Source organism: Caretta caretta, chromosome 2, assembly GCF_965140235.1.
Source record: "Caretta caretta isolate rCarCar2 chromosome 2, rCarCar1.hap1, whole genome shotgun sequence".
NCBI lineage: Eukaryota > Metazoa > Chordata > Testudines > Cheloniidae > Caretta > Caretta caretta.
This window is the reverse complement of record NC_134207.1, coordinates 119,545,383-119,561,495: the sequence shown is the minus strand read 5'-3', so window position 1 is coordinate 119,561,495 and position 16,113 is coordinate 119,545,383. Positions and strand designations below refer to the sequence as shown.

The following is a 16,113-nucleotide window of genomic DNA, read 5'->3' as shown; positions in this document are numbered from 1 at the left end:
TCCCTTGTTGGGTAGTATAAATGTTACAGTAAACAATATTATCCAGCATAGTTGCAATACTGTGAATTTAAAGTTCACTGCTTTTGTAATTTTCTTTCCTTTCTCCATGAAGAGGATTTTCAGTGTAAACCTCCCCTATCTATTTTAACTAGCGGTCTCTGATTTTGTTACTTTGTTTTCCATTAATTAGCTCACAGATTATATTTAAATGTGAATCTGGATGTGAATTTAAATATTAAGTGAACTCTCTGTATCATGTGCAACCCATTCAGCAGAAGATCTGCTAACAAGTATAGTACAGTTTGTTAAATAGATATTGGATTGATTTTTATTTTTTTTTTTTAAACAGCAACTCTCTCAAAACCTAGTATTGAGTCAAACCTCACAACCCTGGGTGGTAGGGCGAAGTCTTACCTCCATTTTACATATGGGAAAAGGCAAAGAGAGGTTTTATATGGACATATGAAACACAAAAAGGTCCAGTCATTTGTCAAAGACAATAGATGTTGAGACTAAAACTCAGATCTTTTGACTTTTAGGGATGTGTTAACCATAAGACTGTTACTGCCTTCCTAACTTTTTGAGAGCCAGCCAACATAATGTTCATGTTGGATGTGATGTATAGAATGTCAATAAGTTCTGGGCCCAAAATGTATTTCTTTGTTTTTAGGCAAAAAACTGGTCTCAAAGAACTGGAATTTTTGAAGAAGCTCAATGATGCAGATCCAGATGACAAATTTCATTGTCTGCGATTGTTCAGGCATTTTTATCACAAACAGCACCTCTGTCTGGTATTTGAACCACTCAGGTAAAATGAATATGTACTGAATTGTGTACAAAAATGAAAGTAGATTTAAGTGCATTTTAATCTTTTGTACTCTTAACTTGTACATTTTCTTTACATTTGGACTTTTTACATTCTGCTCTTAATATGTCGGTAAACTTACTTAAAGAAATCAGTTCAAAAACCGCTTCACAAATATACAGAGTACCACCACACTATTTTAATCTACTTAAAATGACAATGTCAGGGTGACATCTGGTCCGGACAATTGGCAATTCTTTTTACCACTATATTTTTCTTTCCTAACATTCATAGTTCCTTCTTCATCTGGGATGGTTTCAGAGGTTCAGAATGCATTCATATCATTTGCTAAGTATGTCTGAGGACATGTTACCTGTGTGTATACAACCATGTAGGATACATTCAGAGAAAAACAATCAATAGAGTGATTCAACCTTTAATTTTTCCTCCAAAATGGTATAAATGTTCAGGTTTCTTGTGACAGACTAGATTCTGTACTTTGTATTTTATGACAGTGGACTCAAAAATGTGTACTATGCAACTCTTTTGGGGTTACATTTCTACACCAAGACTATCAGAGTACTATGAATCCTAAGCTTTGTATGCGTACAATCAAGTAATTTTCCATGTATCCTGGGGAAAGTAATATTGAGGTTTATGAAGTAATAATTGTATGCTGTGACGGGATCCCTGGGGTATACCTTGGAACTGGGGCACTGCTGTGCCCTCTTAACTCTTTAGCTGTCTCTCAACTCTGGGCTGTCTCTCACACTCCTTTGCTAGTGACAAGCAACAAACCCCTCCAGGCACTGTTATCACTCAGTACAACCGCATGTGGAGCCCCACACCCAGCTAAGTTGTGTGAATGCTCCCTGAGCCCCTCTCAAATCACACCGAGAAAGCCACCAGAAAATCTCCCAATCCCCCAGCCTTGCACCCCAGAACTGTATCATCTTGCCCTGGTCAGAAGCCTAACCAGTATAAGTGCATTGCCCAGTCTGCCCCTCCCTCAATGTGGAGAGGACACAAACTAGCCTTTGTAAACTCAGCTGAGATTTCCCAAGCACTTTAACCAAAACACACTGTTTTAGGTAAAATATAAAACAGATTTATCTACAGAAAGATAGAATTGAAGTGATTATAAGTGGTGGGCACAAAAGGTCAGAGATAGTTACCAAAGAAAATAAAAGGTAAGTGTGTAGTCTAAATCTTAAACCTTGTTAGACTAGGTACTATTTGGATCAAGCAGTTTTTCTCACCCACTGGATATTGTAGGTAGGCCACAGATCTTAATGTACAGGCTTCCCCTTTAAGCCTGGGACCAATCTCCTCAGTTCAAGTCTTTGTCTTCCCAGCATTCTTGTTGCTTCCAGTGTAGGTTGGGGAGGAGAAGGGTAAAAGCATGATGCCACTCTCCCTTATTTTATATCCTCAGTCATGTGCCTGGAAAACACTGGCCCAGACATGTCCTTGTGGGCTTTGCTGAGTCACCAAGTTGAGCAATCTCCCATTGTGTGATGCTGGCTCAGCCCTCTTACAGCATTGTAAATCCCTTGATTACAACTCCCCTGCTCATTAATGGTCTTTCAATGCCTGTCCAGGTGTTGGTCACCTCCTTTGTTGTCACTGGAGAACTAGCAGTGGACAACTTGCAAACTTACAACATATTTCAATAACAACCATGCAGCAAAATCTCATAATTTCATACACTCTAATGATATACATATTCTGACAGAACAGTGGGTTTCAGTGGATCGTGACCTTTCATATGATATCTTACAATGCATGCTTTGTTTTAAATATCACAACCATATATGAATGATGAATATGGAAGTTGCAGGATGCTACTTGGAGGTACAGCGTGTCACAATAGACTAATAACCTGAGACCAAAGGATGTTGTTTTATGGAGCACCCAAAAGTTATCAGCATGCAGAAATCTTTTTGTCCTCAAATTCTCTGCTGTATTTGGCTGTTAAGTCCCTTTGATCTGCTAGTTTGATAAATATTAGCCAATCTATTTGCCTATGCCAACAACCAACATGGCCACCTCAACTTCTGTATTTCTCCTCCCCAAGTCCCAGTCAATATGTTTTCCTGCCCTATTTTGTCCCTTGAGAAAATTTACAAAAGACCATACAGCTGTTGAGAAACTCATAGTTTTTACACAAATGAGACCCGCAGTGAATCCTAATGAAGTTGCATAACTGTTAGAAAAGCACAGTCATGTCAGTAACTGTATAGCATCTCTTGCTCTGATTGGCTACTATTTCAGTATATGGCCTGATGACAAGGAATCTATTTCAAGTTGGTCTGGTTTAAGTGATTTTTTTCCTACTGCCTAAAAGAGAATTAGTTTATATACATTAAAATTGATGATTAAAATATAAATATGCTATTCCTTGTTTAATGTTTTTCCTATAATTTTTATATACATAAATAGTATGAATTTACGAGAGGTACTGAAAAAGTATGGAAAGGATGTCGGTCTCCACATTAAAGCTGTACGGTCCTACAGCCAGCAATTGTTCCTGGCATTAAAACTACTTAAGAGATGTAACATCCTACATGCTGATATTAAACCAGACAATATTTTGGTAAGTAATATTTAACACTATAAGACAGCCTGTGCAAAATACATTTTTGTTTGAAAAGGGTGTTATCTGAATTTTAAAGTCCAAATTTTGTCATCCTTTTACTCGGAAAAAAAGCTTTTGATTTTGTATTAGGACAAAATATAATCATCATGGTATAAATAGTAAATAAGAAAATAACTGTAATTCAATCAAATATTCTCTGCTTCCAATTAAAAAACTTTAACACTAAACATAACCTGTGGTAACCTGGGATTTTATCCTTTAAACCAGCACAGCGACTGCCCAGATCCCCCTTCATGTTCCACTCATACTTCTTTAAAAAGAGGGCTTCAGTATTGCAAAGTAAGGAAGCATTCTTTCTGAGAAGAAAGATTTTTGACTTCTTTAAAGATAATGGAAGAAAATGCTCCCTTTTTGTGAGTGTGCTAGCAAAGACATGTCTGCTGCAAGAGCCAAACATGCTAGCTGGCTCTAAATTGAGATGATTCCTTTTGTTCGTATGAAGGGAGTGGGAAAGACTCCTTAAACTCTCTTCCCTGTACCCTTGCAGCAGAGGATAGGCATAGCGTCATGGGAGTTAAACACCAGAACACAGGTTGCTTTTGGTTCACTTGATGTATTTGTGTGCCATATGACAGATTCAAATCCTACAGAATCTGAGCTTTCACTTACTTAAAAATGTAAGTTTCTAGTCTTCCTGGTTGTGAAAATAACCTAAATATGAACCTAGTGTAAGCAATTAACTGTCTTTTGAGTGTGCATCAATTTGAAACAATATCTAGGATCCATTAACTCCTTGTTATCCTTCATTAATCCTATTGGGGTGTTAACTCTAAAGCAGAGGTTCTCAAACTTCATTGCACCACGACCCCCTTCTGACAACAAAAATTACTGCACGACCTCAGGAGGGAGGACCAAAGCCTGAGCTCACCTGAGCCCCACTGCACTGGGTCCGGGGGCCAAAGCAGAAGCCCCAGGACTTCAGCCCCAGGCAGCAGGGTCTGTAACCTGAGCCCCACCACCCAGGGCTGAAGCCCTTGGGCTCAGACTTTGGGCTTGGGCTTCAGTCCTGGGCCCCAGCAAGTCTAACGGCAGCCCTGGCAACCCCATTAAAACGGGGTCGCGACCCACTTTGGGGTCCTGACTCTCAGTTTGAGAACTGCTGCTCTAAAGCATAATCATGGTATTTTAAATAATAACATTAACTATGTAACTGCTGATTACTTTAGTGGATGGGAGGGGGTGGACGCAAAACTCTAAAAGTAGGAATTTGGAATTGCTGTAGGGAAAGAAATGCAGGGGATAGACAGAAGGAGAATAAAAGAATGGGAAGGTAGAGAAACAAAATTAAGAAAGCAACAAAGGGCAGAAATAAGTAGTTTTAAATGTGAGCTTATTTTTTCATGGAGGGATGCTGAGTAGAACAATAAGATACTGAACAAATAATAGAGAATACCTGAAAGTTTAATAAGTAAAAACCATATTCTACCCTTGAGTTTTATGCAAATAACTGACTTGAGGGCCATACAGGGTCTTAAATTTATACCCTGGCCGTTTAAAAAAAAAAAAAAAGATAGAGAGAGGGCCAAATTTATATGTAGTATAACTTCTTTGAAGCCTCCAATAACAAATTTGGCTCTGTTTCTTTAAAAACACGTGTTAAAAAGCTGTTTTTAATGGTCAAGTTAACTTAGGCTTGGTCTGCAGAAGTGGTTTTCAACCTCTTTTCATTTGCGGACCCCTAAAAAATTTCTAATGGAGGTGCCAGACCCCTTTGTGAACTTAGACGTATTCTCAAAAACAGCAGGGGGGCTGGTGGCACCTTAAAGACTAACAGATTTATTTGGGCATAAGCTTTCTTGGGTAAAAAACCCACTTCTTCAGGGTGCATCTGAAGAAGTGGGTTTTTTACCTATGAAAGCTTATGCCCAAATAAATCTGTTAGTCTTTAAGGTGCCACCAGTCTCCCTGTTGTTTTTGTGGATACAAACTAACACGGCTACCCTCTGATACTTAGATGTATTCTGTGGACCCCTAAAGGTCCATTGACCACAAGTTGAAAACCACTGGTCTACACTACAAACTTTTGTTGATATTACCATGTCATTCAGAGGTGTGGAAAATCCACACCTCTGAGTGATGTAGTTATACCAACCTAGTCCCCAGTGTAGACAGCGCAAGCTCTCTCCTGTCAGCATAGGTAGCGTCTTCACTAAGTGCTAGAGCAGCGCTATAACTGTAGACAAGCCCTAAGGCACAGCTAGGGTTAACTTGATTCTTCCCTCCCAATTCTGAGCTTGCATGAATGGAAAATCCAGTTTGCCTAATTATCTTGTTTAATTTGACTGTTCAAAGAGATTAATCTTTTCTAACCCAACTATATTATAGATATGATACATCTCTCTCTGGCTGAACTGTGTTAAAATAACTTAGCTTTTCTTAAATACATTTTTAAAAATCAAATATATTGAGTTAGAATCCCCTGAGGGAAATCTGAATTGTTCCCTTAATGTTATCTAAGGTGAGAAGTCTGACTAATTTGAACTGATGGATGGCTTCCCTCTGTTCTCTTGAAAGCATCAACTAAGAAATAATGTCAGTGCTTAGAAGCATGACTTATAATAGTATTATAAAGCATTATAAAGACTTGAAATAATGAAGAGGATTAAGTTAAATGGAATAAGTCCAAAAACTCCTACTCTAGCTCTCCACACAAGTATCCAGAAACCAATTTAAGTGCTCAGATTGACAGGTTATATTATACATTTTAAGGTTCAACCAGGACTTTCTTCTATGTTCCCTACAAAGTTTGAGCTTGGCTTAACTAATCTGTGGTCTGTCCAGCCACAAAATGAGAGTAGATTTTTTTTCCCCAAGATGATTATATCTCTTATTAGCATGGTTGAAATAATCTGTAATAAATTTAACAATGTAGTATAATCATTTTAACCAAATAGATGTCTGAAAAAAGTGAGCAGGCAAGAACTTAAGACTTTCTCTATTTCTAAAATTTCCTATTTACTCCATGACTGAAAGAGGTTTCCACCTATAACATAGTTAAAATATTGAGTTTTAAAAATTGCCCACATGAGTAAGAATACAACTGTTCAAATATTTTAAAGCTAATCTTTAGACCTCTTTGTGAAAAACAAAGGCTTTACGTAAGGAATCCTAAAATAAGCATTCTGTCTTTCAGTTTATCTGCCCAAGAAGCCTTAAGTGCACCCTTTCAAAAAAGGAAATCAAACTGTGAAAGATCTTAAGGCCTCATTTCCCATCCAAGTATCATTTAAAAAAAAAAAAGTAATGTCCTTTTATGAGTTGTCAGCAACCCCTAGAAATTATAGCGATCCAAGCCATCAGTGCGATCCTCATTTTGATAAAGGAATTCTCTATGGCATCCAACCATTTACACACACATACAGGACAATGTGTTCTAATAGAAAAATAAAGTTCTCACCTTTATGATGATATCTTCAGTTTATTCAGGGTCATCTCCAGCATTCGCAAATATTTCTGAATAGAACTTCAAAAATTCTTGTATGCTTTTTCCCTTTGGTGTTTTTTGTATTAGTCATACTAGAAGTTCTGGCTCAATTTAGAATTTTGCTTTTTTCAGTGTATAAAAGTTAGTTTTCACTTTTCCATTCATTCTACAAACAGAAACAAAAAACTACATGCACATGCAACTTTACCCCTTTTTTCTGAGAGAAAATCCTGCTATCAAAAAATTCCAGAGGCGAGTGACTGTAAAGTTAATCTCTGGAGTGCAGTGCGGTCTCGTACTTAAACTTGTGTGAAAAGTAGTGAAGTGCATTGCTTTAATCTTAGCAAATGCCTGTTCAACTTGTGAAAGCTGAATAATATAACAAATAATAAAATAACATGTTTTTTGACTACTTGAATATATATGTCCTACTGGAATATTTTTTCATATTAAAGATTCTAAATTTTATTACAGTACATACAAAATGAATACTAATGTTCGTAAATGACTTCAACAAATGTTCTAACTTTGTATTGGAGGCATGAATTCTATTCCAAACAGTCTAAAACTTTGTAGAATATTTTTTTTGGCTAGTCCTTATAGTTGATTCATTTCATTTAATATGAGGTATTTAAGTCTTATTGGTGGTGTGGTAATCTAATAGAGGCTGTATGTTTCCAGCTATAAGAATATTTACCCAAAAAATGACATGAACTATGTAATATTAATTAGCTAATAACTACTAATTCCGATGTGCATTGTTATTACTGACACAGTAAGTTGATATATGAAAACCAGATTTAGAGAGTGAGAATTTTAGCCAGCTCTCTGGTTTGGCAACAGAGCTGAGTGCTGCAGTTCATGCTATCCAGGTATGGAAGTGACTTTTGTTTGCTCTGTTCTTGGGATCATTGGAACTTGGCTGCATTGCAGAAGTGACTCTCTTGCGCTCTGAGTGGAAAATTATGTGCCTTCATTACATGAACACATTCTGGACTGATCTTCAGACAGGGAATGTTGTCTAGTTCTGCGCAGGCTGCTACCCTGTCTAATTCTCTGGAGCAGGGATTCTCAAACTTCTTTTTTGCTGGGCCCTGCTTTGAAAATATTTCAGGCTGTGATGACCTTCCCCACCCCACCCTTGGTACTGGACATAACTTTCACTGCATCAGTGCAGATCCCTACAGAGCTAAGTAACCATATCGTTCCCCCACTTACTTCTGCACTGCTGCTGGCAGCAGCACTGCCTTCAGAGCTGGGCGGCCAGCCAACAGCCACTGCTCTTCGGCTGCCTAGCTGTGAGGCAAGGGAAAAAATGATCCCAATAGCCTTGCAACCTCCTTTTGGGTCAAGACCCCCAGTTTGAGAAACTCTGCTCTAGAGAAGTAGATTGGTGAAGATTTAGGGGATCCTCAGGACCTTTTATATGACCAACTTTTGATCAAGCCAAATATGGCAAGGAAGAGCCATTTCTCTGATGACGGGGAAGAGTGACTAGGACTCTACTACTATTTGAAATGTGTATTGGTTCTGTATTTGGGGGAGGCTCACTCTGAGTTTGTGCCAGCTCAGAATTTGTGTATGTTTCTTTTGAAAGGGAAAGACACATTTGAATGTAAATAATCTTCACTTATTAATCTTGCACATTGTTCGGGCTCACGAATGGCAGCCTGGGGAGCAGATTCCAGCCTTTCTCACCAGGTGTCATTCTTACTGTGTACCTAGAAGAAATCTTTTTTTAAAAAAAAATTGAACACACAGTTCTTGGACATATTTGTCCATGGTTTTAATTTTTTTTTTGTCAATCATGTTAACTGATTATTTTTGGTGGGCTAATAGCGCATGCATTTGATATAAGTAGAGAGAAAATATAAATTTGGAAATGTTATTTAATAGTCTCTCAGTTTATAGATAAACAACTGTAAAATTATTCATATTGATCAGTAAAAATGAATTTTAAAGTCAGTAGTTTTTATGATGTAGTGCCATTCATTGTCATTTCCAGTTTAAGAAGGAATTACAGTTTCATTAGAATACGAGGAACCAAGATAGAGTAAGGGGAACAAATGTTAAAGTTAGTTAAGGGGATTATTGGATGATTGTCTTGTTACTGGTGTGTGACAGTTTATGTACTATCACAGCATCAGTGACAATCTGTGTACTGTCACTGTGCCAGTAAAGCTTTTATTTAATTTGCAGGTGAATGAATCTAAAACCATATTAAAGCTTTGTGATTTTGGATCAGCTTCACATGTTGCAGATAATGACATCACACCATATCTTGTCAGTAGATTTTATCGAGCTCCTGAAATTAGTAAGTTTATCTGACGTATTTCTCTCGGTATTTAAATTACGTAAATACTTGACTGGTAATTATCATACATGGCCATATGTATTTGGAACATTGATGCTTCATAGATAATCTAAAAACTAAAACCAAAGTTAAAACAATAATCTTAATGTAGCCAGTCCCGCAATCTATGAGTAGCAGAACACACTAGCATCTGGTGAAAGAGAGCTTGAGATGCTCATTGTTTGGTCCTAGTCGGGCAGGGATTTGAGATGTTGCAGAGGCAGAACAGACGGACTTTGGTGAGCAGAAGCTCACATGACCTTTCCAGGGGGAAGGGGTAATTTTGGTTGACAGTTTCCACTGTTTTTTATTTTGTGGTGGCCAGGGCAAGATACAGTTAAAGCCCACTGTCATGGGAAAATGGAAAGACTTTCTTTCTCTTCCTTTGGTACTTTATTCTTCTTAGGAATATGAGTTTTAAGGTAGTTCCTAAATCAGGGTTTACAGGATCTTTTTGCTCTTGCGGGATTTTATGTTTATGCCTGCTTTTGTGATATTAACTGATATAATCAGAAAACTCTTCTGTTTCAGTTATAGGAAAAATCTATGATTATGGTATAGATATGTGGTCAGTAGGCTGCACATTATATGAACTTTATACAGGAAAAATACTGTTTCCTGGCAAAACCAATAACCATATGTTGAAACTTGCCATGGACCTCAAAGGAAAGATGCCAAACAAGGTAAGAAATGTGTAAACTGTTTAAAATCTCATATGAAATTGCAGTAATGGGCATCATAGTAAACACTGAATTTGGTTTGATGTCTTAAAAGCCAGCATATAACAACCTTTTGACTATAGAATTTGTATTGATTATAAATCTTATGACGTGAAAGTACATGACTTCTTTTTCTTAGACTATATGTGTTAAGTGAAAGCAGAAACCTCTTTTATACACCGACCTGAAAAAATAAAACACGTAAGTAAACGGAGAATAACTGTGTGTGTTATCCAACTGGTTTGAGTGACGTTTTATTCAGTTTAGTCTTGCCAGAAGCTGGGAATGGGCGACAGGGGATGGATCACTTGATGATTACCTGTTCTGTTCATACCCTCTGAAACACCTGAGATTGGCCACTGTCAGAAGACAGGATACTGGGCTGGATAGACCATCGGTCAGATTCAGTATGGCTGTTCTTATGTTCTAGTCATTTCTCGCTGTTCTCTGAACGAGTGTTAAAAGTGTTAAGTAATTCATATTACTGTAAGTCAGTAGATGTAATCTTCAGTTATGATGAGTCTGAAGTTTTCAAGACAAAGAACTGTACAAAACTCTTGCCTCTGTTTTATTTTCAGATGATCCGAAAAGGTGTATTCAAAGATCAACACTTCGATCAAAATCTCAACTTCATGTATATAGAAGTAGACAAAGTAACAGAAAGGGTAAGTTTTAAATGGACTAACTGAACTATAATTTTTTAAAAAGTTTTTTAACTATAATAATGTTTATGAAATTCAGTAATTAATGCCCTATTAATTAATGTCCTAATTAGTACCAAGATACATTGTGAAGGCTGTTTAAAATATTTTTTTCCCCTGCAGAATGCAGAGAGTTTATTGTGATAGGTTAAATTATGTTCTAGCAACAGGGAATTTCCCTCAGGCTTTGTATTTTAATTTTTTTAAAAAATCTGGTTATTCTCAATCATAAACTGAGTGCACTCCTTCATATAATTTAACTTTCAATAAACTTAACTTGAAATTATGAATAAATCTTAATGCTGCTGCCTTCCTTTGTTTTATTAAAATTAGAAAATGTGCAACTTTTATGTGAAATGTTTGTTATAGAATACTCCCTTAAGCCTGGTCTACACTACAGAGTTAGGTCGACACAAAGCAGCTTACGTCAATTTAACTATGTACGTGTCTATGCTAAAATTTCGCTTCCTCAACATAACTGCCCCACTATCCCAACTTAAAAACCACCTCCACAAGAGGCATAGAGTCAGTATCGATGTAGTTAGGTCGATGCAGCGTCAGTATAAATATTGTGTTGCTTACGTCGACTGTTACTGGCTTTCAGAAGCCATCCCATACTGACAGTACAGTCAGTACAAGCGCTTCTGATGAGGACATGCACCACCAACACAAGGAGCATAGTGTGGACTACAAAAGCAATTCAATGACTGTGATGGCTGTATACCGACGTAATTTAGGCCAACATAATTTTGTAGGGTAAATATGCCCTTAGGGATTATAGTGTGTACCACTGAACGTTAGAGTGCACCCTAAGAATGCGTCAAATTGGCAAATATAGAACATGCTTTCTCACTTAGAATTCTCAATATACTAATCCACTGAGTCTCAAATGAAGAGAAGCGGATCTTAAATGAGATGTGCAAGAAAATGAATGCATTTGGCATAAAGCACATTTACTAGTCTTACGTTCAATTTTCAGTATTTCTTTAAGTAACATTTACAGTAATGAGAGTTACAACACTAAATTTGTGTTGGACAGCAGTAAATTTAGAAGGAATAACATCAGAGAGAGAGTGAGTTCTTTAACTGGAATATGTGCTTGTTACTGTGCTCATAGTGGTTTTATTAACTGTGCTAATTTATGTAGAAGTAAATGTTGGTTGCACTTTTTATATTAGGAAAAAGTTACTGTCATGAGCACCATTAATCCAACCAAGGACCTGTTAGCAGACTTAATTGGGTGCCAACGACTCCCTGAAGACCAGCGGAAAAAAGTACATCAGCTAAAGGACTTGTTGGACCAGATCCTAATGTTAGACCCAGCCAAACGGATTAGCATCAACCAGGCTCTGCAACACGCCTTCATCCAGGAAAAAATTTAATTCAGATGAAGAAGTCCAAAGGGTTTGAGTAGTTAAGATACAAAGACTGAAGAAATTTCACAGCAGTTTATTAATGTATATAAACATAAATATTTCCCCTGCAAAGTTAAGGAAGAATGATATATTTGAATTAACACCAAGGCTGATATTTCTTTTAGAAATGTTAGAGTAATTCTGTTTGTGTCTTATGTGAAAATTTTCACTGTAGAACTGTTTTAATTGCCAAGACTGCACACAAGTACAATGCTAATGTATATGGTTGCAGTTCATATATTATAAAAAAAAAAAAAAAAAAAAAGCTTGTTATAAAAGAACAGTAATACTGGGTGGTTGATTTGTTTTTAGCAGACTTGGCTTCATTTTTGTCTTTAAAAAATGGCCAGCATAAATGCTGTTTATATTCACGTTTTCCTAGGTGTGTGTGTGCAGGCCACAGCAGCATGCCCTTGGTGTAGTCAGTGCCGAAGGGGGTCTGTTCCTTCTTGAGCCTGCCTGCAGGGATGGTCTCCTCTTTTAAAGCAGGTTGTGTACAACTTTCAGTACACTGAAGGTAAGCTAAACCATCAACATCACCGGTGTTTAAGATGTTATTTTACTGGAACAACTGACAAATGAGAGACAATAGCTTTATGGCAGAATTCCCTGCATGTTTGATAAATGATGTTTTATTTTCTGGCATTGCAACTGTGGCATAGTTACGACTTCTGTTCTGTTCATCACATTTAAAATTTGGAGAATGCGCACTTGATGGATAGAGCGCCTTCAGTGTACTGTTCTTATTACTTTAATTTTTTTTAATCAACTTGCTATAGACTTTGTATACATTTTGTTAAATATAGTTCACTATGACATAGAACCAATACTTACAGAAGAGTTTTCATTTACTAATTACATATGTTGGGATCTGATTCTGAAAGACATTATATCTAAAGGATAGATAGACAACATAATGAAATTTTTAACTATTTGTATGTCATTTTGAAAGTGTACTGCTTTATGCTAAAAGTGTTTCATTTGTTCATTGTTTTCATTATTTGTGATCATGTTGTCTTTCAATACAGGCATAAACCTTCCACTCTTGAACAAAGCAGCTGCTTTTTAAAAGCGGTAATTGCTTCTTTACCTTTTATTTCTTTTGTAAATGAAGCTTTTCTTTAAGAAATGTGACAGTGTTGTCTCTTGCATAAAACAGTTGACACTCACTTATTGTAAAGTGAAGATTGTTCTGCTGCATGTAAAGTGGACCATGCAGATTTCTGTATGTTTTCAGTATGCATCATTAGATAATAAAGTCTTTTGTGAACAAGGCATTTGTAGCCATTTTTAAAAGATTTTGTCTTCAGTGCTGGTAAATCAGGTAATACGTAAGAAGAAACCCTTCATTTTTCTGTAAATCCTTTAATTAAAGGGATTATTAAAAGTTATGATCTTTGGAAGGCGATATTAGACTACATTAATTAGATTTCTAATTATCATCATTGTAAAAGAAAGAAAACAAACCAAAAACCTACAGATACTGTCTATCTGCTTTCATTGTTATGAAATTATTCCTGTAGGATATATGATTGAATTCAGGCTTTAACTAATGTTTGTGCTATTTTTCTCACTTTTCCTTTTGATGGTGCTGAAAGAGAGAAAGGAAAGCGAGGCACAGGCCACTCTACGCCTACTCCATGGGTCTGATTTGATGAGACACCAACTTCACCTTCCTAACAAGGTTATTTCTGACAGCATGTGTAGATAAACATTTAGCAACCAGTTAAAAATAGTTTGAAACATTTGAGTTAGTTATGCAACATGAAGAATCCAGAATCAAACTTTTCCAGTCCATACTGATGTTTTAAATATAATTTGAGACAATAAAAAATGCATCTTTTTATTTCCATTTATTATTTGCATAAAAGGTATAGAAAAAACAGGGATTTAGGGGTTTTTTTGTAATACCCGTTTCAAATTGTAAATAGGACTTCTTTATCCATCTAGGCACAAACATGCACACTTAGTGCAATCAAGGATGGAAAATGAGACTAAGCAGTCATTCTGCTGGTGGGGTGTTCCCCACCAAGGAGATGTAGTGAACTACAAAGCAGGCAGGTGATGGGTGATGTTACATGCCTATTTTGAACCTTCAACCTGTCTTTTCTCAGTTTTTATTTTCATTTTTAATGAAAAGTAAATCTGTTCCTACTTCAACGTATTAAGTTTCTTGTTCATACAGGAAATAGAATGCAGATTTCACTCTTACTGAAATGAAGAACTAGATACTTAGTTAATTCCACACAAAGAAATTTGCACTGTTCTGGTGACACCTATAACATATCCAGCACTTCTGGTGGCAATTTTACACAGATGTAGTGAAATCCTATTGTTTCTGTTGATTTTGACTATTATTTTGTATCCCTATTTAAGAATAATGAAATGAGTTGTCAACTCCAATAGAAACAATGCACCTTATACCTACAGAACTTTTAAAAACTATTCTAAAGAAGAATAAAGTTGCTCGTTTACTTGTTCTTTGTGTTGTAGGTGCCGCTCAAAAGAAGATGATGCCCACCAGAAGACATGAACAAAGGTTTCTGTCCTATAAAAGATATGAAAATATTTTTTATGTCTGTCTAATCTTTCTGTTTACAGCATTCATTAGCACTATTGGTAATTTTAAGAATAGTTCTGTTGTGATGGTATTTATATGTAAGATGTGCTTGTTTCATTTCTGGTCGATGTGATTTTGTTGTGATCAAATGTAGGAAGATACACAATACTGTATCTGTTTGCTTTCTTCTTGTAAGAGAAATATTGGGTATGATACTTTTCCTTTAGGAAGGAGTCAACCAAATTTGACGGTAAAATATATATATTTTAGCATCACTGACGTTTTTAAGATTTTACTAGAAGAGGATACAAAATTTTGTTCCCATATTTTATTGTAGCACATGCATTATATATGCTAATACTATCTCTTACTTACCTTTAGCCAACAGAGCAAACATTGCAACTAGGGAGGTGGGTTATGAGAAATTGTTGAAAAACAAGCGGATCCTGGTCCTTGGCCCTCCTCCAGCTCCCTTTGTGCTTTTCTGGCAGAACAAAGGAGTTGTAATTCTGGCTTGAGCATCCAGCTAAATGGTTCCCCCAGCATGGAAGATTCCTGAGTGGTATAGAGACATAGTTACCTATTTGCCACGCCTCTCCCTCTCAACCTTTAGTGTAGGGGAGAGTTGGATGTGTGACTGGAGTGGTGCTGAACTCTGCTGATTCCCAGCTGTGGCAAACTGGTACAAAATAGAAGAATCCCTGAAGCTGCCATTTGCTGTTGGCTTTTGGATGAGGGTGGTATACAGCTATATTTGCTGCCTCCACACCTCAGGCCCTGTGCGACGTGAAACTCGGCTGAACCCAAGCATTTAACCCATGATCTGTGTCTCATGGTGACTGAAAATCAGCAAAAAACAAACTAAAAGTGCTTTTGAATCTGGGCCCCCTGATGAGAATTAAATGCAGTGGGAATGTATATTAAAAAATCTCTTTACTACTTATATTTGTTATGTATGTTGCTTAGGTGAATACATATAGGTTGAAATAATTGAAAACCATTTTAAAATAAATTTGTTAATGAATTTTGATTTTGAATCGTCACATCTTTTAATAATGTTTTTCCATCCATATATAGGGTAAGTGGCCGTAAACCTCTGAAGAACCTTTGAATATATTGATCCAGAAGGCTGATCATTCTGTGAGAATGCAGGAGATATAACTTAATCTTCTACAGTGTATTAAGTCATCAACTGTAACTCATAGTTATAGCAGCAAATGTTCAAAGTGGCAATTGCTTCAAGTTAATAAAATAAGATTTTGGAACTTATTTGCATCTTGTGTTTTTTACTTTTGCTCTGTTTATAATGTTGATAATATAAAGCTTTTAAATACTTTTTTCAAATACTTGCATACACTAAATCATAACATGCCAGTGTCATTCTTCAGATTCCGTTTTCTCTGCTCGAGTTTAGGCCAGCATCAATAACTGAGGTACCAGAGGTGTTCAGTTACCTGCTCCATCACACACTTTCTGT

The 16,113-nt window shown here is 36.6% G+C and overlaps 1 protein-coding gene across 11 annotated transcripts in view; it reads left to right on the top strand.

Annotated features, from left to right (window-relative positions):
- Window positions 1-15,905, top strand: part of PRP4K (pre-mRNA processing factor kinase PRP4K) — a 50,934-nt gene extending 35,029 nt beyond the window's left edge. The window contains exons 10-18 of one of the 11 annotated variants that reach the window (XR_007355188.2): window positions 671-808; window positions 3,248-3,401; window positions 9,088-9,202; window positions 9,773-9,924; window positions 10,539-10,625; window positions 11,840-12,593; window positions 13,105-13,150; window positions 13,675-14,615; window positions 15,714-15,905. Coding sequence is in view for 1 of the 11 variants with exons in the window: in XM_048839761.2 (XP_048695718.1) it covers window positions 671-808; window positions 3,248-3,401; window positions 9,088-9,202; window positions 9,773-9,924; window positions 10,539-10,625; window positions 11,840-12,043 (850 nt within the window). In the remaining 10 variants the exon portion in view is untranslated. Of the gene's footprint in view, window positions 1-670; window positions 809-3,247; window positions 3,402-9,087; window positions 9,203-9,772; window positions 9,925-10,538; window positions 10,626-11,839 lie in introns of all 11 variants that reach the window. The other 10 variants (XR_007355190.2, XR_007355191.2, XR_012667040.1 and 7 more) reach the window with 10 other exon arrangements.
- The last annotated feature ends 208 nt before the right edge of the window (window positions 15,906-16,113 follow it).